This window comes from Peromyscus eremicus, chromosome 11, assembly GCF_949786415.1.
Source record: "Peromyscus eremicus chromosome 11, PerEre_H2_v1, whole genome shotgun sequence".
Lineage (NCBI taxonomy): Eukaryota > Metazoa > Chordata > Mammalia > Rodentia > Cricetidae > Peromyscus > Peromyscus eremicus.
The window spans coordinates 55,767,079-55,791,839 of record NC_081427.1 but is presented as its reverse complement, the minus strand read 5'-3'; the positions used below and the strand labels follow the sequence as shown (position 1 = coordinate 55,791,839).

General features: G+C 36.7%; 1 protein-coding gene across 2 annotated transcripts in view; it reads left to right on the top strand.

The window, feature by feature from the left end:
* Positions 1-24,761, top strand: part of Cert1 (ceramide transporter 1) — a 105,986-nt gene that overhangs the window by 22,953 nt on the left and 58,272 nt on the right. For both annotated transcript variants that reach the window (XM_059276284.1, XM_059276283.1), the window contains exon 3: positions 13,587-13,703. In XM_059276284.1, coding sequence (XP_059132267.1) covers positions 13,587-13,703 — 117 coding nt within the window. The remainder of the gene's footprint in view (positions 1-13,586; positions 13,704-24,761) is intronic.

The window sequence follows — 24,761 nt, the reverse complement described above, 5'->3', positions numbered from 1 at the left end:
TTGTCACTCATTAATGAAATAACTTGATATGAATTATAATTTACCTTCCTATAAAAATTTGTAAGTAAGGTCTGTAAATTTAAAAAAAAATGTGTCTTGTAATCTGCACAGTCTTGACTGTTGCTTCAGATCCTTTATTTTCAATCCCTAAATGTTTGGACTTTGATTTTAATGTTATAGTTTGTTATTAATACCTGATGAGCTTTGTCTCTCTTTATCATGTAATGTAAGGAGACATTAAGCATCTGACTTTCAGGAGGTCTCAGGAGGTCTGTTGTGAAGGAAGAAAGAAGCAGGGAGTTGAGTAAATGACAGTCTCAGTATAGTCCAACTTGAATTCCTCCTGCCTCCGCCTCCTTAGTCCTGAAATTACAGACCTGTAGCTGTCACTCACTGCACCTACATAGAACATTTTTGTTTGTTAGCTTTATGTTTTGAAATGATTTCACATAGAAAAGTTGTAAGAATAGCCTTAGTTGTCCACTAGTTTAGCATGACATCTGTTATCATTCTCTCCTACACACACAAACACTATTCATACAATATTTTTTTCTGGGACTTGAAAATTGGTTTGCTATTTCACATCTCTTCTTCTTTAATGCTGCAGTGTATAATTTCCAAGAGTGAAATACTCTCTTAGTTAATTTTATTTGTATTATAACTATTGTTGAAAAATGTTTGTACAGATTCTTTCTAGTTTTTACACTATATTCCAATTCCAGTTTGATAGGCCTGAAGATGTAGCTTAGTAGTAAAGTGTTTGCCTACTACACATAAGTCTTGAGTTTGAGCCCCAGCACCACACACAACAAAACATCTGATTTTTATCTACAGCTTTAGTGATATTCTATATAGTATATTTTCCCCTTCAGTGTTAAAATCTAGTCCAGAATGTATATTGCAGTTAGTTGCTGTGTCTTACTTTCTTTTGAGCTAAAGAAATTACTGGTTTCTTTTGTCTGGCATAGCAGTTTTGAAAAAATATAAATCAGTCCCCTTTGAAATATATTATTATAATTGTTAAGTACATGCTAATTTTTAAATTCTTCTGTGCTATTTTTAAGCATGCAAATGACCTGCATTGTTCATGTCCACTGTCTCCTTTACACCCTCTTTTTTCCTTCCTTCCTTCCCCATTTCACAAACCCTAATAATTCATCTTCACTTTCAAGTCATCTTTTTTCCATTAATTTCTATGTATAAGAAAAAATGTGGTGCCTTTTTCTCTTTGTCTATAAGCTACTTTTTTAAAATAGTATTTTCATGTGATACTTGTCTGGTGTTTCTTCTTATTAGATTCATGTTATACATCTTGGTAATACTAAACTCAGGATGTCACATCAGAGACAGATTTGTCTTCCTCCCTTTTATGACTTTAATGTTCTCATCCGGTAAAAGAGCCAAGGGGTTGTCCAGATCTGCGGTAAAAGAGCCAAGGGGTTGTCCAGATCTGCAGTAAAAGAGCCAAGGGGTTGTCCAGATCTGCGGTAAAAGAGCCAAGGGGTTGTCCAGATCTGCTTTGTGGTCACTCTTTCTCTTGAGAGCAGAATGTAAGCAAAATGATTATTTCCAACTCTTCAGATTCCTTCAGATTCCTTCTACATTTATTAACCAGGGCTCATTTTTTTTCTTATTTCTTCCTTGTGGCCTATTTAATTATATGACTTAACTATTCCTGCTATATTCTATGTGTTATAGCCCATTACTGTATAGATTTTGATGATAATTGTCTTAGATATGGCTATTAGAAACCTTTCCACACTGATTCCGTGGTGCCGTTATATGCCTCCATAACTGGTATGTATTCCTTATTTCTTAAGGTCCTAGAGACTGAACTTGGAACTTCATACATGTTGACAAGCACTATACCACTGACCTATAACCCTAGCCCCCACCCCCACCCTCCTTCTTCTGGTTTCCTATTTCCTTTTCTTTAGCATTTTTTTTCCTTCCTAGTTTCTTACTTTTAGGCTAAAGATTTCCCAGGGTCTCTTTTTCCTGCCTCTGTACCAAAGTCAGCTTTGGTGGCTTTGGAAGAGAATGGAGGATACAGATTGGGGTAAGGGTGGGAACCTTAGAATTCAAACTGTCTTTCTGCTGTACATTCTTATCCTCGGCTTTTGATGATGACTGTTCCTTTAAGGGTTCCTTTAGTTTTTGTGTATCCAAATAGAAAACTTTTAGTCTTTTTCTACGAGAAAAACTTCTGTATTCTCAGAAATGGTATGTTGGCATACAAATTGTTTATTACATTAATAACTTTTTCTTTTCTTTCCTTTTTTTCTTTTTTCTTTTCTCCTACTTTTAAGTAGTTCTTTAGAGTGTTAGAATTGCTTCTCATTCTTTTTAGTCTGTTTGTGGTGCTCCTGCACAAATAAATGTGCCTGCTTGCCCACCAGTCCATTCTGCCTACACCCCTACTGCCCTACTTAGTTTTCCCCAGTTGTCTGTAACATACTAATTTGCTCACCTGTGTTCCAGATCTAGTTATTATCTTCTTCTTGCCTTTTTTCCTTCTTCTGTGCCCATTCTTCTCATTTTAAATAGAGTTTGGTAAATAAATAGAAGTGAGAATAATTCAGTCTGTGCTTATTTATCCACAAATCTTACATGATTTTTGAAAATTTTGTTTATTTTATGTGTATGGGTGTTTTGCTTGCAGTGTTTGTCTACTGTGTATGTGCCTGGTACCTGTGGAGGCCAGGTGAGGGCCTCGTTTCCCAGGAACTGGAGTTACAGATGGTTGTGTGCCACCAAACTGGCTCTGAGAGTTGAACCCAGGTCCTCTCGAAGAGCAGCCAGTGCTCGTAACTACTGCGTCATCTCTCCAGCCCCAACTCTATATGTTTATAAAATGAACCATTTTTCTTACAATAAAAGTATTATTTGATCTTTGATATAATTTTTCCTATATACAAAGTAGTTTATTAAAATTTCTGCATTATACCCCATACAGTAAATACTATATTGTATTTGGGGTGGGTAGGGCAAGAACTTGAACACTCTTCATAAGCCAGTGTCTATAACTTAATTGTGGTAGACATGGTTAGGATCAGGAGCTGGGAGTAAGCAGTAAGCCCACACAAAACAAAATGAGAAATGTTTAGAAATAACCTAAGAGATTTTGAATAGTAATCTGGGGAAGGTTTTGATAGTATTACATTGTATACATTGTAGTTTTAGGGAATCTCACTTAGAAAGTAGGAAACAACCAACCATGGTAACACATACTTTTAATTCCAGCACCAGGGAGGCAGAGGGAGATTGATCTTCAAGTTTCAAGCTATCCAGAGCTACATAGCAAAATTCTGTTAGGGAGAGGGGAGGCGCAATACATTTTATCTATAAAAGACTATTATGTTATACCGTATTTTGAGCCCCACCTATATTCTTAATATAACATACCAGAGAAGGGTTAAGTAAGACAGGAGCCAATAAGCAGAATCCAAAGAAGAGTTATGCAACAAAGCATTTGGAAGTTTACTTAAAAGATAGTTCACAAAAAAATACTAATTTTAGAAGAACTGGCTCTGAATTAAAAAAAAAAATACTGCCACTTTTTAAAGAGAGAAAGTGATTATCCCAGAGTTTATATGTAGTCTCTTCATAGTAGGAAAAGAGTTTGTATCCGTTTATCTTGCCTTCAGTGGTCATCTATAAATACCTCATTTGCAGAAGAGATAAATAAAATATCTATTTTTTAAATTTTTATTATTTTGCCTGTATGACTCTGCCTAGGGAGACCAGAAAAAGGCATCAGACATCCCAGGGCTGGAGTTACAGAGGATTGTCACCCTGCCATGTAGTACTTGGTCTTCCCCAGCGATCTACCTCTTCAGCCCCAGATAAAATCACTTTGAATGAATCAGTTGTTGCAGGAAAGGTTTGAATATTGTTTATTTAGGAGACTTAGAACTAAAATAGGGTGGCTCTGGATATTCTGCTTCATTGTATTGTACAAAATATTTTCTTTGTGTTTGGTTGTAATATACTCCATAATGACATTGTACAAGACGTCAGTTGTGCCTCCCAGGAAAGGGTGTTACTCATGCACAGAAAATCAAAATACTTCATTATCCCCAGCATTGTTTAGGAGAGACAATGGTCTAACCAGCAGATGAATTTCAGTATTCTAATCCTTAATAGGTTTAGTATAATTAGTAGGCTGCCATCTTGATCACTTAATTACCTTTGCTCTCATTCCTTATTTTCAAGTGGGAAGTGTCTTGGAAGAGGTGTTGTTAGAGATCGAGTATGACATTGTAGATGGCAAAGGAGGATTCACTTGAGTGGAGACCTTTAGGAAGTAACAGAGGTAGATAGTGTCTATATTTGGAAGGCAGTGTTCCAGAAAGAGCAAATAAAAAGGCTTGTGAAGTGGGTCAGAGAGTTACAGGGCTCAATAAAAGGATGATGTGATTTTCCTTTTAATATTCATTCTGTTAGGTATATTAAATATATGGGAATGTATATGTAGTGAATATATAGTAAAGAAAGCAAAATCAAGATTTCTGTTTAGTTTGAATTGAGTCAAGATATAGTTTTCTGAATGCTTGTGTTAAAAGTTGTAATCAGGGATTAAAGGCAGAGCCAGGCGGATCTCTGTGAGTTCGAGGCCAGCCTGGGCTACCAAGTGAGTTCCAGGTAAGGTGCAAAGCTACACAGAGAAACCCTGTCTCCAAAAAAAAAAAAAAAAAAAAAGTTGTAATCAGGGCTAGAGAGGTGACTCAGAGGTTAAGAGCACTGACTGCTCTTCCAGAGGTCCTAAGTTCAATTCCCAGCAACCACATGGTGGCTCACAAACATCTGTAATGAGATCTGGTGCCCTCTTCTTCTGGGCAGGAATACATGCAAACAGAACACTGTATACATAATAAATGTTTTTTTTTTTAAAGTTATAATCAAAGAGAACACTATCTCTATGTATCCATTTAATACACACACAGCTATAAAAATATTTTGAGTATCAAATATCTAAATTTTTTTCTACATGTGTTAGTGTTTTTAAGATATCTATTTAGTCATCATAGATGGATTTAAGTAGGTGTTTTAGATAAGGAGTAAACTGTTTGAAGGCTAAATTAGAGGGCTTTTTTTTTTTTAAAAAAAAAAACTCATTTTTTCATTGAAAAAATTGCTATTTTTAAGTGTTTGTAGATGTTTTATATTTATATATAAATGTTTGAATGCTTTTACTGTGCCATACATCATTTAAAATGCCTTCTCCATTTGTACATATAAAATGTTTTATCATATTTAATCCTTTCAGTAATTCAGTAAGATGAGTACATTATTATTACCCTCCCTTTCATCGATAAAGAACTGAGAATTTATGTAACTTTTCTAAGATTAGCATAACTTGATCTTAATAGGCCAGAAATTAACATGTCCGAGGAAAGTTCTGTGCATGAATATTAACCAGCTGTTCCAAGAAAGCCTCAGTTAAAACTAGCTTGCCACATGTAGTTCATGCTAACAATTCCAGCACTTGGGAGGCTGAGACAGGAGGAGTGCCACGAGTTTGAGGCCAGCCTGGGCGAAAGTGTGAGTCCTTGTCTCAAAGGGAAAAGAAAAAAAAAAATCTGGCAGTAAGTTCAAAAGAGAAGCATAGAGATATGAAAAAGCAGATCTTTGGCAAGTTCAGACAAAAGTGACTCTACCCAGGTGACACCCAGCCATTTGACTTTGTGATACATTGCTGTCTGCAGAGTTTATCATCACCTCCCCCCGCCCAGAAAAATCACACACTGGCAATCTCGGTGTTTTCAGTAAGCTTACAATTTTGTGTTGGGCTGCTTTCCTAGTCTTGGGTTGTCCTGTTTTGTGAAAGTGCCTTCAGAGCCAGCTAATAGCGCTCTTCTTTCCCCATATGCATAGGGGTTTTTTAATATGTTAAAATTAAGACCCAATTGAGCAATGAACAGGATTCAAGTGTTTAAAAGGCAAGTTAGAAGAAAAACAATTGCGTTATATTTGGTGCTACTAGCCATTAAAATGAGGTCTTCTAACTCCTTATTTTGTGTCATATGATAATTTGAATTTTTTCTATATAGAATTATTAAAAGAGACATATTTACCACAGGATGAAATATCTGTTTACTTTGTTTCTCACTGTAGATCTGTTAATTAGTAGTAGTACATGTTCACTGATGCATGCTAAAATCCCTTAGATGCGTGGTTGGGTAGACTTAGTCTCTGTATATGGGACACTGATTCCATCTAGTTTCTATATTTGAAGAACATGTTTTCATTCCTTGGACTGTGGGGAGTTTTCCAAGATCATGATACCTATACTAGACTCTGAATATAGCCAGTTGGCATTCTTTAACAGCTCTACCTTCATTGGTCTTACACTACATACTGACAGTAATCTTATGTATTCTGTGAGAAGGCATGGCTTAGCCATAGTGCAGCTAAATGTAGTCATCTTCAGATTGGACAAATTTCTGGAATCATTTATTTTTGAGTATGTAAGTTTCATGTTGCTTTACTGAGTGAACAGCTCTTCTATCTGATTAAACTGTAGATTCTACTCTCAAGTATATTGTCATTGGTCTTTTATTTCCTTCTTCTAAGATATTCTGTATGAGTAGAATATCTCCTGCATATAATCTATAAAGGCAGATATTTAATTTTCTCTCTTAACCTACCATCTCTTTATAGTTACCTCCCCCAAAGCACATAGGCCTAAGAATTAACCATTTAGACTGCTTTATGCTGTGTTGTCATCTGCCTCTTCCTCTCCCCTTCCACCATCTCTCTCTCTCTCTCTCTCTCTCTCTCTCTCTCTCTCTCTCTCTCTCTCTCTCTCTCTCTCTCTCACACACACACACACACACACACACACACACACACACACATTCACTGCCCTTGTCTCCTCTTTATAATTTTGATTCTGGAACACTACTAACAGAAACAGAGCTGGAAGGCTGGGGAGATTTAGCTGTCACTAAAATGTCTGCTGAAAGACCTGAGTTCGGATCCCTAGTACCTACATAAAAAGCCAGGCATGTTGATGCACATCTCTAACTCCTGTTCTAGGTAAGTGGGGCATGGCGGCAGGAAATTCTTGGAGCTTATTGGCCAAATTGATGAATTCCAGATTCAGCAAGAGACTCTGCTTTAAAACAATAAATAAATAAAAAGGGATAGTGATGAAGGAAGACACCAGACAGGCACCTGTGTTACCATATGCACAGGTGCAGGAACCATACATAAACCACACAGAGAAGCAGCAGACACAGGGAATTCTCCAGAATGTGCTGGCATGCCAGCATCTAGTTCCTAGTGGCAGCAGTGCTAGCAGTGGCTGGTTTGCTAGTCTCAGAAGGTGACCAGCCCTGCCGTACAATTGACATAGGTGGTCCAGTCTCCACAAAGATCTTGTTCTTTTTACCGTTAGTTCTGATTCTTCTCTTTGTTTATTAGCAATGCAAGCTGCCAATTAGCTTCTAAACAAATTCCTTATGTAAACAAAGATCAGTTTCTGTTGTCTGTAATTTGGGATGCTGATTGATTCATACTGTTTGAATCTAATTGGGGTTATTTAACTGCCTTTGTGTTGGGCATAGCAATTTTAATACTTGGTGTTTATGGAAAAGAGGAAGATGCTAGACTTAGATAATTACAAGTCCTTCATGAGTATTTGCCAAGATATTTGAAAATTGGGCAGAACTTAGGTCAGATCTCTAGCAAAAACAAAAACCAACCTGTCAATCTTCTGGCTCCCTGAACCTGTGACAGATACCTGGTGCACCCAAGGCTGCTGAAAAGTGAGATGGAGACCCCAAAAATGAGCCAGAGAAGAGGAATCTCAATTTTTGAGTCTATCTCTATTCTTCCATCTTCACTTGACTTGAGGGCAAGTATGTTTGTGGACCAGATACAAAGCAACTAGACTAAGATCTCAGTGGTCTGGGACACAAGTGCTAACTGGAGTCTCATGGAGTTGCCAGCCAGAACAAATGCAGTTGTTTTTTTGTTTGTTTGTTTTGTTTTTTTTCTTAGAGTAATAGGACAGAATTCAGAATTTAAAGTCTAACATTTACAATATCCAGGATCAGCCCAAAACTTAACCATAAAAATAAGCCTGCAAGTTGCTATTGTCTCAAGGGAAAAGACCTGAACAAATGCTAGATTCAAGGTGGACTGTCTATTAGAATTATTTGACAAGTATTATTATGTTCAGTGAGTTCTAGACTGTTGGGCTTTCTACATGACTCTGCTGTTGCTATCTCTCTTTCAGTGTCCATGAGAAGTCCCTTTGCTTCTTTCTTTCGTTGCATTCTTTTCTTCTTTGATTTTTTTTTTAATGTACTTTGGGGTTTTGCCTGCTTGTATATCTGTGTAAGTGTGCCAAATCTCCTGGAACTGGAGTTACAGACAGTTGTGAGCTGCCATGTGGGTGCTGGAAATTGAACCCAGGTCTTTTGGAAAAGCAGCTGTGCTCTTAATTGCTGAGCCATCACTCTAGCTCTGTTGCATTCTTTTCAAAGATCTAACTACTCTTTAGTCTCTCTTGGTGAAACATATTTTGAGCATGGGTTCTGGGTCTTCTGGGAAGCAAAAAGGGGATCTTTAATATTTCCTGTCTCCTTCCTCTCCTTCCCCCTCCCCTTCCTTCCTGACTCCCCCCCCCCTCTCTCTCTCTCTCTCTCTCTCTCTCTCTCTCTCTCTATATATATATATATATATATATATATATATATATATATATATATATATAAAAACTAGGGCTTCACACATGCTAGACAAGTGTTCTACCACAGAACAGTAGTTCAGCTCTCTTTACTCTGTGAAAAGATCTTAATAAGGTACCATGCTGGCCTTGAACTCACTGTGTATTGCAGGAAGGCCTTGAACCTCTGATGCTTTGAGGATTTGAGTTCAGATCCATTTCATCCTTGCAAAAATCTGTGCATAGCAGCACGTACCTATATTCCCAGCTCTGAGAGCTGGAAACAGAAGAACCCCAGGGGCTGACTGTCCAGCAAATCTATCCAGTTAGTGAGCTTCAGATTCAGTACGAAACTGTCAACAAACAAACAAAAGGTGGAAGGGCTAGAGCGGAGTTCAGTGATAGCACACTTGACTCCAAAGGCTGGGTCCTGGTTCAGTCCTAGCACTGGGAAGAAAAGAGAAGAGCAAGAGCAAAAGATAGCCTGAGTCAAACTCTAGCCTCTGCATGTACACACACAGACACTTATACTGACATACATGTGTTGGTGCACACACATAGAAAGTAGAGAATAGTAATAATAAACAGTAGCATAGTTGTTTGTGAAGTATTATATGTTGTTACATCATTGTATTGTATAACTGGCAACACCATAGGTTTGTTAATACTCGCTAATGTCACTGTGCACATAGCTACATGGTCACTAACAATAGGAATTTGTTTGTTTTTGTTTTTCAAGACGGTGTTAAGACAGGGTTTCCTCTGTCCTGGATCTCACTCTGTAGAGACCCGGCTAGCTTCGAACTCACAGAGATCCACCTGGCTCTGCCTCCCGAATGCTGGGATTAAAGGCGTGCGCCACCAATGCCCATGGGAATTTTTTAACAGGGAGTGGAACTATTGGTAGTTGTGGCCTTGAAGGAAGTATGTCACTGGGGATGACCTTTAGGGTTTTTAGAAGCTCAAGTCAGGCCTTGTGTCTCGCTCTTCCTGCTGCCTGCTGATCCAGATGTAGAACTCCTCTAAGACTATATCTGTTTTCATGCTGACATGCTCCTGGTCATGACGATAATGAACTAAACCTCTGAACCTGAAAGCCAGCCCAGTGAAATGTTTTCCTGTAAGAGTTACTGTGAGTTGGGTGGTGGCAATGCACACTTTTAATCAAAGCACTCAGGAAGCAGAGGCAGGTGGGTGTAAGTTCAAGGCCAGCCTGGTCTACAGAGTGAGTTTCAGGACAACTAAGGCTACACAGAGAAATCCTGTCTCAGAAAACAAACAAACAACAACAATAAAGAGTTGCTGTGGTCATGGCATCTTTTCATAGCAATAGAACACTGACTAAGACAGTAACATAGAAATATATTATTTATATATATATATATTTTTTTTCAAATCCATTTACCATGCCCTAGAGTTCTAGCCTATTTATTTTATTGCTACTCCAACTGTTTTTTGTTTATTTGTTTTTTCTTGTACTGTACTAGCTTTACGTTAGCTTAACTTTTCATTGCAAGGTGCTTTAACTTCAAAAAACTTTTTGTCTTGGGCTGGCAAGATGGCTAAGTATGTTAAGGCACTTGATGTCAAGCCTGACGATGACCTGAGTTTGGTTCCTAGAACAGGCATGGTAGAAGGAGAGAAGTAACTCCTGCAAGTTGTTCTCTGACCACAGGTGCTTCATGGTATTGTCATGCCAACATATATCCAAAATAAAGAAATTGGAAAAAAATTTAAAAATTAAGTCTTCTTTTTCCTTCTTTAGGAAGGAGAAATGTCTTACCAGTTCTTAAAAGTTGTTCACCTTTTGGGCCTTTATCCTTCACTTTTTTTTTCTAGTAATACTTGCTAGTGCCAAGACCAGAGAGGAACTGCCTGAATCTGAGACTGTTAAGGCGCATCAGAACACATAATAATCAAGATAAATATTTAGATAAAAAATTTAAAAACAAAATCAGCACATATGAACAAAGACACAATAATTTCAGTGAAGGTCAAGAAGGGTCTGGGGTACATCCCTTAATCCCAACACTGAGGAGGCTGAGGCAAACAGAGCACATACTTGAGACCAACCTGGACTACAAATGAAACCCTGCCTCAAAAAGAGAGTTTAAATGAAGTCAAGCAATCTATTCTGTTTTGTGGTGTGAACAGGGTGATGCACAAAATAAAACTTGATTAAAGTTTTATCATCATCAATTTATTTTTTTCCAAGCATGCTCTCTTACCAAATCAATCATTTCTTTTATCCCATGGACCCAGTTTCTCTCACTTTGTTAGCTTTGTTGGGGTTTAAAGATCCCGTGTTTACAGCATGTTTTGTACCAACAGACGGTGTCTTACATGTGCCTCCTGTGTCTTAGTGTTGTTATCAACAGTCGGTGTCCCACATGTCCTCATGTGTCTTAGTGTTGTTATCAACAGTCGGTGTCTCACATGTGCTCCTGTGTCTTAGTGTTGTTATCAACAGTCGGTGTCTCACATGTCCTCCTGTGTCTTAGTGTTGTTATCAACAGTCGGTGTCTCACATGTGCTCCTGTGTCTTAGTGTTGTTATCAACAGTCGGTGTCTCACATGTCCTCATGTGTCTTAGTGTTGTTATCAACAGTCGGTGTCTCACATGTCCTCCTGTGTCTTAGTGTTGTTATCAACAGTCGGTGTCTCACATGTCCTCCTGTGTCTTAGTGTTGTTATCAACAGTCGGTGTCTCACATGTCCTCATGTGTCTTAGTGTTATTACCAACAGACGGTGTCTCACATGTCCTCCTGTGTCTTAGTGTTGTTACCAACAGTCGGTGTCTCACATGTCCTCCTGTGTCTTAGTGTTGTTATCAACAGATGGTGTCTCACATGTCCTCCTGTGTCTTAGTGTTGTTACCAACAGTCGGTGTCTCACATGTCCTCCTGTGTCTTAGTGTTGTTATCAACAGTCGGTGTCTCACCTGTGCCTCCTATGCTTTAGATTGATATTAGATATGACTTCCTTTTGCTCATGGAAAAGTTTGCTGGAGAAAGCAATGAATTCTGAACTATATGTGGTTATTTCCTTTTATTTCTCTTAAACTTTATTGAGAATGTTGAAAGACAATTCATAATGTAAAACCTTTTCAGGAATCGTGGCTACAAATGAAATGAAAGTGATAGTGGAATAAAAGTTGGGAAACCTCTGTGCCAGTTACAGTGGTAGAGTGATCATTTACTTTACTTTCTTTGCTTGGCTTTTCATTGTAGTATTGTTTCCCTCCAAGAAGCTTTCTCAGTAACTAGATTTGATTACGCTGTTTAGATATCTGGAGTTTATTTTCTTATGTCAACATCTTTTAGTCTTTCTGTATTTGTATTGACTAAGGTATGTGTTACCATCTTTTCCCCCTTTATTTCTTTCTATTATTCTTTGCTTTGTGCCATATTCCTAACCATGATGCTGAGGGCATAGTGATCCAGGAAATGTTTAACTTGTTTCTTTTTGCCACTCAAAACTGTGGCTTACTGTCTTAAAAAGAAATTGTTTTATAGACTAAAGAACATCATGGAGTTATATTGTTTGGGGACATAAATTGATAAAGAGATCACAGAACAATGTTTAAATAGAGGGATAAAATAAACAATAAGCTCTGAAAGTACAATATGTAAGATTCTGTTCACCTATTAAGTTTATTGTTACATATCCAGGAGGATTCCTTCCCCTATAAGGGAAGATTGATCATAGAGGAAATTGACTCTGCCCTATCTGATAGAAAAAGTAGTAAATGTGATGCAATCTTGTCATATTTGAATTCACTCAATGAGGAGAAAACATTTTCTTTATGTATTTTGGGTAGGTGGAGAATGCATGGCACACACATGACGATCAGGGGATATCTTTCTGGAGTCTGGTCTTTCCTTCCATCAAACTTAGGTAGCTAGCCTGTGTGTGAGCACCCTTACCAACTGAGCCATCTCACCAGCCCTCACTTACCAGCAGTCAAAAACACCAAACCAAGACTGACCTTTCCATTAATGTTTGCACTTTGATGCATACTTTCCTCTAGCTTTTGTTTATCTTTTTTTTTTCTGTTTGTTTTATTTGTTGGTTTTCATTGGGAACTTCCTTGACATTAAATATTCCTAGATATGTAAAAGTTAATTTTGAATATTTGGAAGGAAACATTAACACTTGTTTCTCTTTTTAAATTTCATTATATAAGCCTGTTTGTTTTGGGAATTTCTTTTTTTAATATTTTAGTTTTGTTGGCATATGTTAATTATCCATAATCAAGTTTGACTATGACATTTCATTTATGTATATATTTTTTATATTCCTTTCCATTACCTCTCTCATCCTCCTTCCATTCACAGTGATCCCCTTCCCTTGCCCAACAACTAAATTGTTTCTACTTCCATATCTTTTGTGTGTGTGATCCAATGAGTTTAATTATGGTTGCTTGCATGAATGTGGGACATGAGCAACACTGAAAAAAATGTCTCCCCCTCCTACAGCAACCTTTAACTTCCAGTAGCTCTTCCTCTAGGAGTTAGTATTTCCTGAGCCCCTGGAATGTACTTTTGAATAATAAAAAAAGGAAAGGAGATAGTAGATGTCTTCTCTAAAACTTACTTTAACCTTTTGTAAATTATGGTTTTGGTGATGATGTTCCCACTTCTTCAGCTAACTTAAATTATTTGATGAACAATATTATTTCTGTATTTTTTAAATAAATGTTTATAGATTATGTGTCAAATCATTTATGTGAATAGTGAATAAAACTTGGATTTTATATATAATTGACAGTGTCTGAGACATCTTGAAATAAATTATTTGAGTAGAAAAATTAAAAAGTAAAAGGAGTCTCAGCATTTGTGCTGAAGGGAACTGCACTTCTAAGAATATAATTAACTTTGCTTTTCACTTTGTTCTTTGTTTCCCCAGCCTCATGATTTTGATGAATGTCGGTTTGATATCAGTGTTAACGATAGTGTTTGGTATCTTCGTGCTCAGGATCCAGATCACAGACAGCAGTGGATAGATGCCATTGAACAGCACAAGGTAAGATTGCTGATGCTTACCTGCTCATGGAAGTCTAAGTAGTATTCTTGGTGATAACTCTTTTAAAATAATCTTGACAGTGTTGTCAATTCCAAAGATGGGAAGAGAAAGAACAGTGACCCAAATTATCATGGCCAAATTAATTAAGACAGTAAGCGTTTTCATAGATGTACATGGGTGCCTCCATGTAAGGTGGGGTTTGAGAGGTCAGCATTGACTGTGAGGAAGATAAGGCTTTTATAGCTCAGCGGTAAAGGGTTTTCAAATGGAGAATATGGCAGACAAAATAGGCAGGGTTACAGGAGCAGAACATCATAACAAGTTAGTCCTAATGACCTCCAGAAACAAAGACATGGTTGCAAGGTTGGCATAACAAGGTAGTCCTAACAGAAGGTAGTTATAGGTAGTCATATAACCTTTAGAAACAAAGGTAGGGTTGCAAGATGATTTTAAACAACTTTTTGAAACAAAGACATGATTGCGATTCCTGGAACAGGCAGTTCAGAACCATTTGTAGTTAAGATCATGGGTAGGGCATAGCCCAATCCTTGAGAAACAGAAGTTTACTCATAAACAGGAATGAACCTAGTTTGTCTTTACTATAAGATGGTTTTTAAGCCTAAGATGGAGACAGACTGGTTCTTCAATGTAAAGAGTTATAAAGTGTTACTGAAAAATGGAACCTTGTTTGGTAGAGTGGTAAAGATTAAAAGTTAGATATTGTCCAACACTTCAATTGAAGGTATTTATCACAATAAATAATTCTTTATTGTTAATTGAAATAAAAATATACCCTGCTTTATAAACTATACATTGATTTTGTTATTGTTGTTTTTTGAGACAGGGTCTCTATATAGCCCTCTCTGTCCTGGGACTCTATGTAGACCAGGCTGTCCTCTTGTTGAAATGATTTTAAGAATAACATTCAGTTGTAAGACCCTAATGCTTAAATATGTCAGTGTTAATTTTTATAGTCATTATAATCATTTCAGCAGATTCAGAGTACAACCATTGGAAAATCATTTGATTTTTGTAACTATGGATCGATCTTATAGAAAGCATCTAGAAACTGATTAATGTTTAAGTCATGTTCTTATAATTTAAAGCTAATCTTTGACTTCTGCTGTAAGTGATAAGTAGACTAAAGAAACATACCAATAGTCTGCTTTACTTCTAATTCAGTGGTATGGCAAAGCATAGGTAAAGTTTTGTAGTCATTATACCATCCTTAAATGACATAAGAGAATTTGTGCCTGTTCACATACTTGTCTGTACTTGTTCACATGAGCTTCACACATTTAGAGTTGAAATACCGTGTTGTTCAAATCTTAGATGGTCTTTTAATAAAAAAAAAAAAACCCAGAGCCAAATATCAGGGTAAAAGCTGAAAGATCAGAGAAGCAGAACAGCCAGCCACTAGTTCTTACCTCTATGAAATCCTCAGCCTAAAGAGAGAGAGTTCCTGTTTCCTCAAGCCTTATATACCTTTCTCTGCCCTGCCATATTACTTCCTGGGATTAAAGGTGTGTGTGTTTCCCAAGCAAAGGCATGAGATCTCAAGTGCTGGGATTAAAGGTGTGTGTCACCACTGCCTGTCTCTGTGTCTCTCCTATACTGGATCAATCTCATGTAGCCCAGTGTGGCTTTGAACTCACAGGGATCCAGATGGATCTCTGCCTCTCAAGTGATAGGATTAAAGGTGTGTGCCACCACTGCCTGACCTCCATGTCTAATCTAGTGGCTGGCTCTGTCCTCTGATCCTCAGGGAAATTTATTAGGGTACACAGTATATCACCACATGCCTGTTTTATTTTTAACAGCCACAAAACACAAGCAACACAAAACAAGAAAAACCAGTTTCATCTAGTATGCCATGAGAACATTATTCTTGGTACCAATGATTTGTTAGATCTCCTTTTCCTTTCTTGGTTTATTTTGAGTTTAGAAAAAATTATGATAAATTTCTTTTCTCCTTTAATTTTCATATTATGCTGGTTTAAAATGTTTTCTAAGTCTTAGTTATCTTGGTATTATAACTTCATAAGAGAGTATATATATGGAAAATTATGGTCATTTTTATTATTTAAAAATAAGGTAAGCCAGTATTTTAGAATTTCATTGCTTTGAAGTCAAGCCAACATGGACTCACAGCAGTCTCTGCTACATGTGACTTTAGGTATTTGTGACTAACTTCCAGGGCTTTTCTCAACTGTCAATTGTGGCACTTCTGATTAAAGCTGTAGTAAGGAATAGATAAGATCACACACACACACACACACACACACACACACACACACACATCCAAAGTAACAAATGTGGTGATATTGTGTCCCCCAATATATTGTGCACCTTAATAAACTTATCTGGGTTCAGAGAACAGAACAGCCGCTAGATAGACATAGAGGCCAGAAAATGGTGGCACATATACCTTTAATCATAGCATTCAGGTGTCAGAGATCCATCCGGATCTCTGTGAGTTCAAAGCCACACTGGAAACAGCCAAGCATGGTGACACACGCCCTTAATCCCAGGAAGTGATGGCAGGAAGCAGAAAGGTATATAAGGCGTGAAAACCAGGAACTAGAGTCAGTCTGTTAAGCTTTTGGCTTTTAGCAACAGTTCATCTGAGATCCAAATGGATCTCAGAGGCTTTCAGTCTGATGAAACAAAATTGGCTGAGAAATTGGCGAGGTGAGGTTGGATGTGGCCTGTTCTGTTTCTCTGATCTTTCAACATTCATCCCAATACCTGGCTCCTGGGTTTTTTATTAATAAGACCTTTTAAGATTCATGTTACAAGCAAATGTCTCCATTTAAAATTGAAAAAGCTAAAGCTTTGGAGTCAGGAGATTGAGTAAATTGTAGCATGTGGTGTCTCTGGAAGAAGAGTTGAACATTCAATGAAGAAGATAGCTAAATGTACACATACAGAAAGTAGACTGTATTCCTGTTTCCTTCAGGGCTAGTCCTCTAACTAGTGATTTAAGATGTCATTAAGTAGAACTAGTTTCTATATTTTTAGCAGGCATGACCTTTAAAGATTAGATCAGTTGATTTAGATTTAAAGACTATTTTTTTTTCTGATACAAGTTTTATTTTCCTCTCCTCAGTGTAGTCCAACTTGAATTACTGTGCAAGTTTTCCATTTTTATTTTCTCTTTTGAGTGAAGATAAGTGCATAGAGCATATATTTCATGTTACTGGTTTCTCTGGATCTCAGAGAGATGAGACTCAAGCTGATCTTAAGTTCTTGGGTAAAAGTAAAAAATATAGCTATACAAATATTTCCTTTGCTTATGTCTAGTTATTGTTCATGCTTACTGGACAGAAACAAAGTATGTGATATATGCCAGCTAAGCAGCATATTAATGGATATGTGAATTGACTGCGAGTTCTAAAAGTAAATTACTTTGATTTCTTTAACTGATGGAGAAATTTCAAATGTTACTACCTGTAATCTACAAATTACCTGCTTTCTTTCCCTAATAGACAAGATACAGTGGCTCAATATCATTAAGGACTGTTGGCTGTTAAACTTGGAAATTTTACTAAAGTAAACTATTAACTTGACCTTTAAAATTAATGCCAAATTATTAATAAGATGTACTTTCTAGAGATCACAAAGTACCAATTAGTGTATTTATTGCTTTATGTGGTTCATTTTCTCTCTACCATACTGAAAAGCAAAGAAAGTATTATTTTACAAGGAGCTGACAAGTTTGTAGTAAAATTAAATATTTTGTGTACAATGCTGCTATCTTTTAGTTCATTCTATTGTAAGATTTGATTTGTATTAATTCTTTTTTGTATCAGTTACACTGGAAAGCTGATTGCTGGAACACAGTTCTCATAAGTTCAGCTCTTGAAAATTAGTGTATCATCTGATTCTCCTAGCATATTAATGTAAGCTACCTATGAATTCCCCTTCTTTCTCTTGGCTTTCCATAAAAGGCAATATGTCATATTGATTAGTGTTTTAGTACTACAATCAGACACATGTTTGAGTCATGCCACTACTATGTACTAGATGCATAAACTTGATGAGTTTGCTGTAGAATAAAATATGATAGCACGCTACATGTTACCTCTTTCTTCACCTCTGAATAAAAATAAGCAGGTGAGCAAAGTCACCTACTTGGCTTATACAAAAAAATGTAGGGCATAACAGATGTGGACTCTGATAATTCCAGCTCGTTCAGTTCAATTCACAGTTACTTTCTCTAGCTATTACCTGCCCTTTGGATAGCTGGGCAGGCCACTTGGAATAGTAAACATATCTTTCTCTGTTCTGATGTCACTAGAAGGATATTCTTTGTTTTTGTCTGCTTGATTGGTTGGTTGGGTTGGGTTGGTTCTTGTGGTGGATTAGTTTTATTAAAAGTTCCTGACAGGTTTTATTAATATTTGACATCTGGAAGGATTGAAGGTTTCTGTTCCTACCCAGGATGCTCTTATACTCATTATGCTATAGGCTTTCTATATTAATATATCTCATGCATGCATACAGCACATGCCTTCACTCTCTCTGACTCTTACAGGCACATGTACGAGAAGCAAGTGTTCTGTTTTATAAGACTTCTTCAGTAATAAAGTGGTATGGTGACAGTGAATAATTTTGAAGATGAATGTATGCCAGCTATGGTGATGACTACATTATATACTTAACCTCATTTTACCCATACACTCATGTGATAATAGCATTGTTATCATAGGTAATTGAGGCACAGAATAAGTAGGTTGTCCAAGGTTAGAGCATGGACTTTCACTACTAGTACATATTTACATGAAATATTTTGTTCACTTAAATCATGGACTTCTTGAATCAGGGTATTCTCGTATTTTAATACATTCTTCATGTCTATATGTTTCTTTTAGACTACAAGGTCCATATGGGCTCAGATATAATTATATTAATTGGTAGGAATTATCAGGGATTGGGCACATGAGATTTACAACTTAAGTAATGTAAAATGTTAGAAAATAAATTTTGTGGGTAGAAATGTGTGTTATTTGAAGTCTCTACAAGTTCCCCCCTTTTATCTTAATGCTTGGCGTTAGAATGATTGCTGACATCAGTACAGTAGAGGTCTGTACTCAGTGTCTACTTGTGTTTTTCCTTCCCTAGTATATTCATCCCAGAATAACTTGCTCTCTGTGAGCATAGTCTTAAAGAGATGACTTTTATTTATATTTCTCAGTATATTAGACATTGCATATTTTAGTGTGATATTAAATAATAACTTTTGTGAAAGGAAAGCACTAAATTCCAATTTTTTTGGAATTTGTTTTGTCTTTGGTTTTTCAAGAGAAAGTTTCTCTGTGTAACAGCTCTGTTTGTCCTGGAACTCACTTTGTAGACCAGGCTGATCTCAAACTCACAGAGATCCACCTGCCTCTGCCTCCCTGAGCACTAGTATTAAAGGTGTGTGCGCAACCACCACCTGATTGCAAAGTTATTATGAATTGAATGATTTGTTTTCAATTTCATATATAGAAAAGGAAGGCCATTATATATGAAACCAGTAATTTTATTTTCAAGCAATGTTGTGGGTTTTTTGAGTCCATTAATATTCTGTACTTATGATTTGAGATACCACTAAATAGATTACTTATTAAGATAAAGTTTTATTTTATAGTTAAATCTCTTGGTATTTTGCCTTCCAAATGAGAATAATGTTTAGTCTTTGTAAACTAAAAACTTTGTGAATGTAAAGTTAAGGTGATTGGTTTTTATTTGGATTAAAGGAACATTTTTCTGGTAAGGGTGTGCCTATATATTAAATGGCCTCTGTAGGCATTTTCTGTGTAACTAATTTATGAAAGAAATGTGTAAACTCTTTATTAGGGTTATTTTTAAAAATTGTGATGTTATCCCTGGTGTTTTCTACAATTAAAGTTCTTGTGATAATGACTAAACACAATTACAGTATTTTAATTTCAACAAATAAAAAATATCAAAAATTAATTGGGAGCATTTTATCAGAAAAATTCTCATAAATCAGTATGAAAAGTTCAGAAAGTATGTCAAGTATGTGTGTGGCCTTGAGTACAGCCTCCAGTACCACAAAACAAAGAAGAAAGACAAAAGTTAATAGGGCCAAGTGTTACTGAGGGATAGAGCCGCAGGCACTCTCATTCAGTACTGAAGGAAGAGTAAAGTGTGCAATTACTTGAAAAGAGTTTAACAAGTTTTCTACTTAGAGTAAATGAATATTAAAAAATCTGAAAAAGTACAAATATGGATGTGAAAGATCCACTCATTTAAATTATGCTCTTTAGGTTATAGGAATAGAGGCCAGTCTGTGTTCTATAATAAGTGATAAAAGTACCCCAACCCCAAAAATGTATAGACCACCATGCTTATCAAAGAAAGTTTCAACAGTGCATGTAACTTAAGTGCTCTTATCGTTAACAGAACTCTTGCTCTCTGGTCCTTTGCTACAGTTGATGTGGGTTAATTTCATCCTTTTCTTGTTCGGTCATAGTTCTCACTTATTTGTGACTTTCGTTCTCTCCACTGTTCTTTTAATTTGCTTCCTTGGTTTTGTCACATCTTTTGTCGTCTTTGGCTTCAGTTCAACTTCAGCTTCTGCTGCCTAAACTCGTGGTACTACCCAGTTAAAAAAAAGAACCTGATTCTTTTACATACCAGGTTAATATAAGCTGATTACCCTTGGTCCAGTCTTAGTTAATCATATAATTAGAATTATTTGTGTTGAAAGTTAAGAATGGGATTAAGAGTTATATTTGTGAAGCTGTCATGCTGAGACCATCTAGGGATGTAAGAATGAACTCTTTTTCTCTTTCAATTAAAGAATAAAAGGACAGGAAAAGCAAGATCTTAGGACTCAGCCAGGTTTTATTAAAAGCAGAAGTGCACAAAGAGGCAGACTCCCCAAGTGGAAAGGGGATCCAAAGATGGAATTCAAGTTTGTCTGGCAGAGCCAAACTTTTATATGTTTGAAGGTAGGATGGGTTCTCTTTCTCCCCCAGAATTGGCTGGTTTAGGCTATTGTGGAGGACTGCATAAGTCATACAAAGAAAGGAAACAGATTTATTCCAAACCTAGAAGCCATGGTGGGAGGTTTGAAAGTCCAGCAGTTCCCTTTGGCAAGAAAACCCCATCCTTTGCCTTGGAGAGGGAGAAGCAACAGGAAGAGAACCATCATCAGTGTTGAAGTGAGAAGTACCTTGGTCTACCTGGAGCGCTTTTCCCTGTCTGCCTGCCTTCGTAGTGTAATGTCCTGAAAATGTGTCTTATGTTGTATGAGGTTTTAAATGTTTAGCCACATATTGTCCACTAACAGTAGACTATGTATGTGACTAATAATATGGTATTTTCTAGTTTTGTCAGTCTGCAATTCACTTATATTTCTTTAGATAAGAAACAGGTAAGGGAAAAAACAGCTAATCTGTATTTAAGTAACTGTCTAAATGCTATTATAGAAGATATTAAATTATATGAAATTATATGGTACAACTATATGCCATTTTGTACAATAGCTTACTGTTGTATTTGAATTTTTAATTAGATGGGAAGATTTCTGGCAGTCACTAAAACATATGGGGTTCTGCTTTTTTTCCATACTTGATAAGGAAAAGTAATGGTGGGTGGCATTGCTTACACAAATTGACAGTAGTGGAGACAGTTTGCTAACTTTATGTATGTATTGAACACTAACTGAGAAAAAGTGTTTCTTTAAAAAAAAAATCAAAGAATACAAAGTGATTCTTTTCCTTCAGGTCTTCCAGTGATAGTCTAACTAGCACTTTATACTGCCTTTATTGCTCGACAGATGTTTTTGGTTCATTTGATATTGATGGGTGAATAGTATACTGAGGTAGAATAGATACTAGAATAAATGAATATACCCCCAGAGCTAATATTATTTTCATTACAAACAATTCTGTTAGTTTTCAGACACATAAAACATACACAGAATTGACTAAAGTAAGGCCAGTGCCAGGAATACTTATATTACTCTTCAGTTCTTAGCCCTTTAGTTTTTTGATTATTTATAATCCTACCCCTCTGATATGTTGAAGGATAAAAGGAATAATTAGACATTTAAGAGTATTGTTTTTAGAGTACCTTCAAAAATAAGTGTTACTCCCACTTTACATACAGATGAAACTTAATGAATCATGTGACCATTCATCATTAATTAGGATGTTATCCAAAAAAGTAGCATCCTAAGATGTTTATAATACCATCTCTTTCTAATTAATTTCACCTTTTTTTTCATGGCTTCATAGTTGAAAATCTTTCCCATAAGGCTAAATCTGACAGGTCTTATTTTGTGTTTTAAATCCACCCTGCAAATTGTCTCTTAAATGTATTTTATAGACTCCATGGTGTTTTAATTACAAGAGAAAAAAATAGAAAAATCTACCTCTAGTCTTAAAACTTAAACAATTACTCTTCATTTAAAAACATTCATTTTTTTCATGTACATTTTCCCTTCAAGCCATTATTTATTGGAGAGAATTTGATGATGTCACAGCAGAAATCCTTTTTGACACCTATAAAAACATCGTACTACAAAATCTGTCTAATGTGAGTAACTGCTTTGAAAGTCTGGAGTCTGTGGCAGGCTTGCAGTGTCTAGGATTCAGGACGGGCATAAATGGCAGACGATTGTGAATTTGGGCTATTTTAGCCCCTGTACCAGTAGCAGTTTCTCCTCCTGCCCATGGCTGTCAGCTGTGCACCTAGTTTGTGGAAGCCAGGCTGAGCACACAGAACCCTGTCCTATGAGTGGGGACTCTGTCTTTGATTTTATTGCTGTTCTTTATTAGAGCTTCAAACAAAGAAGTGGGCAGTGGTTTTTACATCCATAGTCCCACTTAGGGCAAGTCTTTCCCCTTTCTCTTGAAGTGTTTTTTAAAAACTAATTTATTTATTTTATGTTTATTGGTGTTTTTCCTGCATGTATGTCTGTGTGAGGGTGTCAGTCCCCTGGAACTGGAGTTACAGACAGTTGTGAACTGTCATGTGGGTGCTGAGAATTGAACCCGGGTCCTCTGGAAGAGCAGCTTAACTACTGAGCCATCTGTCCAGCCTTTTGAAGTGATTTTCAGTTCCATTTCCTCACTTTTTGTTTTTCTTTCCCCTTTTGGTGGCCAAATGAAAAAAAATGAAGAGTTTTTAAACTGTTGAGTATAAAAGGGAAGTTAGAAAGTGGCTTGCTGGGATTGGGATGCGTGATGTAAAATCCACAAAGAATCGATAAACGGTTTAAAAAAAAAAAAGGGAAGGAAAGAAAGTGACTTGCACAGACAAGAAACAACACAAGCTCAGGAAAGACCTAAAACAACTTTACCTTTACAGCTCAGCTTTATCCTAGGCACAGAGGCAGCCTATGGCAGTAACATAAACACACCATAACACAGTGTCAAAGCTTTGAAGGAAGAGCATTCAGTTGACAGAGTTGCCACATTGCTAGATTTAAATATTCCAGTTTGCAACTTACAAAGAAGCAGGAAAGTATAAAGCTTTCAAAGGAAAAACAAAACAAAACAAACTGTCCCTGAGAAAAGTCTGAAGGTTAATCTGGCAGAGAAAAACATTAAAGCAGCTGCCTTAATGATGCTCTAAGGAAACAAAGACTGTTAAGAAAATAGAATTATCAATAGATAGAGAATCTAAGCGTAGAGATAGTCTGTAGCTGAAACACACAGTAAATGAAAAAGTGACCTGCAAAGTTGAAGTTGACCATGACAGTAGAAATGTATCTGACTGGCAGAAAAGAAAGACTGAAAGAAATGAACAGCACAGCCCACGGGAGTCAGGGCCAGTAACATGCAGACCAACACACACATTGTAAGTGTTGTAGCGGGATAAAGGGACAAAATAAATAAAGCAGCTGAAAACTCTCAATTTGATGAAAGACAAATGTAATACGCATTTAAGAACTTTCAGAGGCCTACAAGATGTGTATATACCAAGACATGCCATAACCAAACTTCCCAAAGACAAAGAGAATTCTGAAAGCCACTAGAGGAAAAAGAATTCATCATACACAAAAGAGTCTCAATATTGTCAGCAGATTTGTCATCACACTTTGGAGGCCAGAATGCAGCAGGCCTGTCTATACAGATTACTAAAAGGAAATGGCTATCAACTTATGATTTCTATACCTAGCAAAAATTTTCCCTCAAAAGTGAGAGAAAAAATAATACATTCTCAGATAAAGAGAATCTGAGTTTATTATCATTTGACCCATACTTCAAGAACTGTTTATGGGATCCTGCAAGGTAAGGTGTAAGCAAACTAGACAGTAAGTCATATGAAGAAATAAAGATCTCAATAAAGGTAAAAACACAGCAATTATAAAAGCTAGCCATATTTTAACAACAGTTTGTAATTACTTCTTGTTTTCTACATAAGAGACTATTCCATATTTTTCAAGGATGATTATTAGTCTAAGATCTAGTACTACTGTGACTCTATTAGGCTTCTCTAAAAGAGCAGAGCTGATAGAATGAATACATGTATTAAAAAGGAGATTTACTAGATTGGCTTACTGAATGCAGTCTGAGTAGCTCAACAGCGGCTGCCTCCCACTGAGGGCGAGACTCTGGTGTACAAGGTTCAGTGTATAAAGCTGGACATCTCAGCAGCCCCAGTCTGGCACTGGAGGCTTGGGTGATTCCTGGAGATCTGCTGGTCTTCAGTCTACTTTTAATCCTGAAGAAACAGGTTCTACTACCAGTGAAGGAATGGTGAAAGCACAGGGTAGATGAACTTGCCAGAGAGTGAGGACAAGCAAAAAGCAGTTTCCTTCTTCCAGGTTCTTTTATCTGGGCTGCCATCAGAGAGTACTCGTCACTTTTAGGATCAGTGTTCCTGCTCCAAATAACTTGCTCAAGAAAATCCTTCACAGGAGTGGCCAGACTTGAGTTTTAGTTGAATCCAAATGCAGTCAGTTGACAGCCATGACAATCATCACAATGACGTGGTTTATCATTTCACACTATCTGTGGAAGGTAATTAAGTAGATGTGAATTCTCATTGGATTATTGCACCTTTAGGGTGTTTATACTGCAATTCCATAAC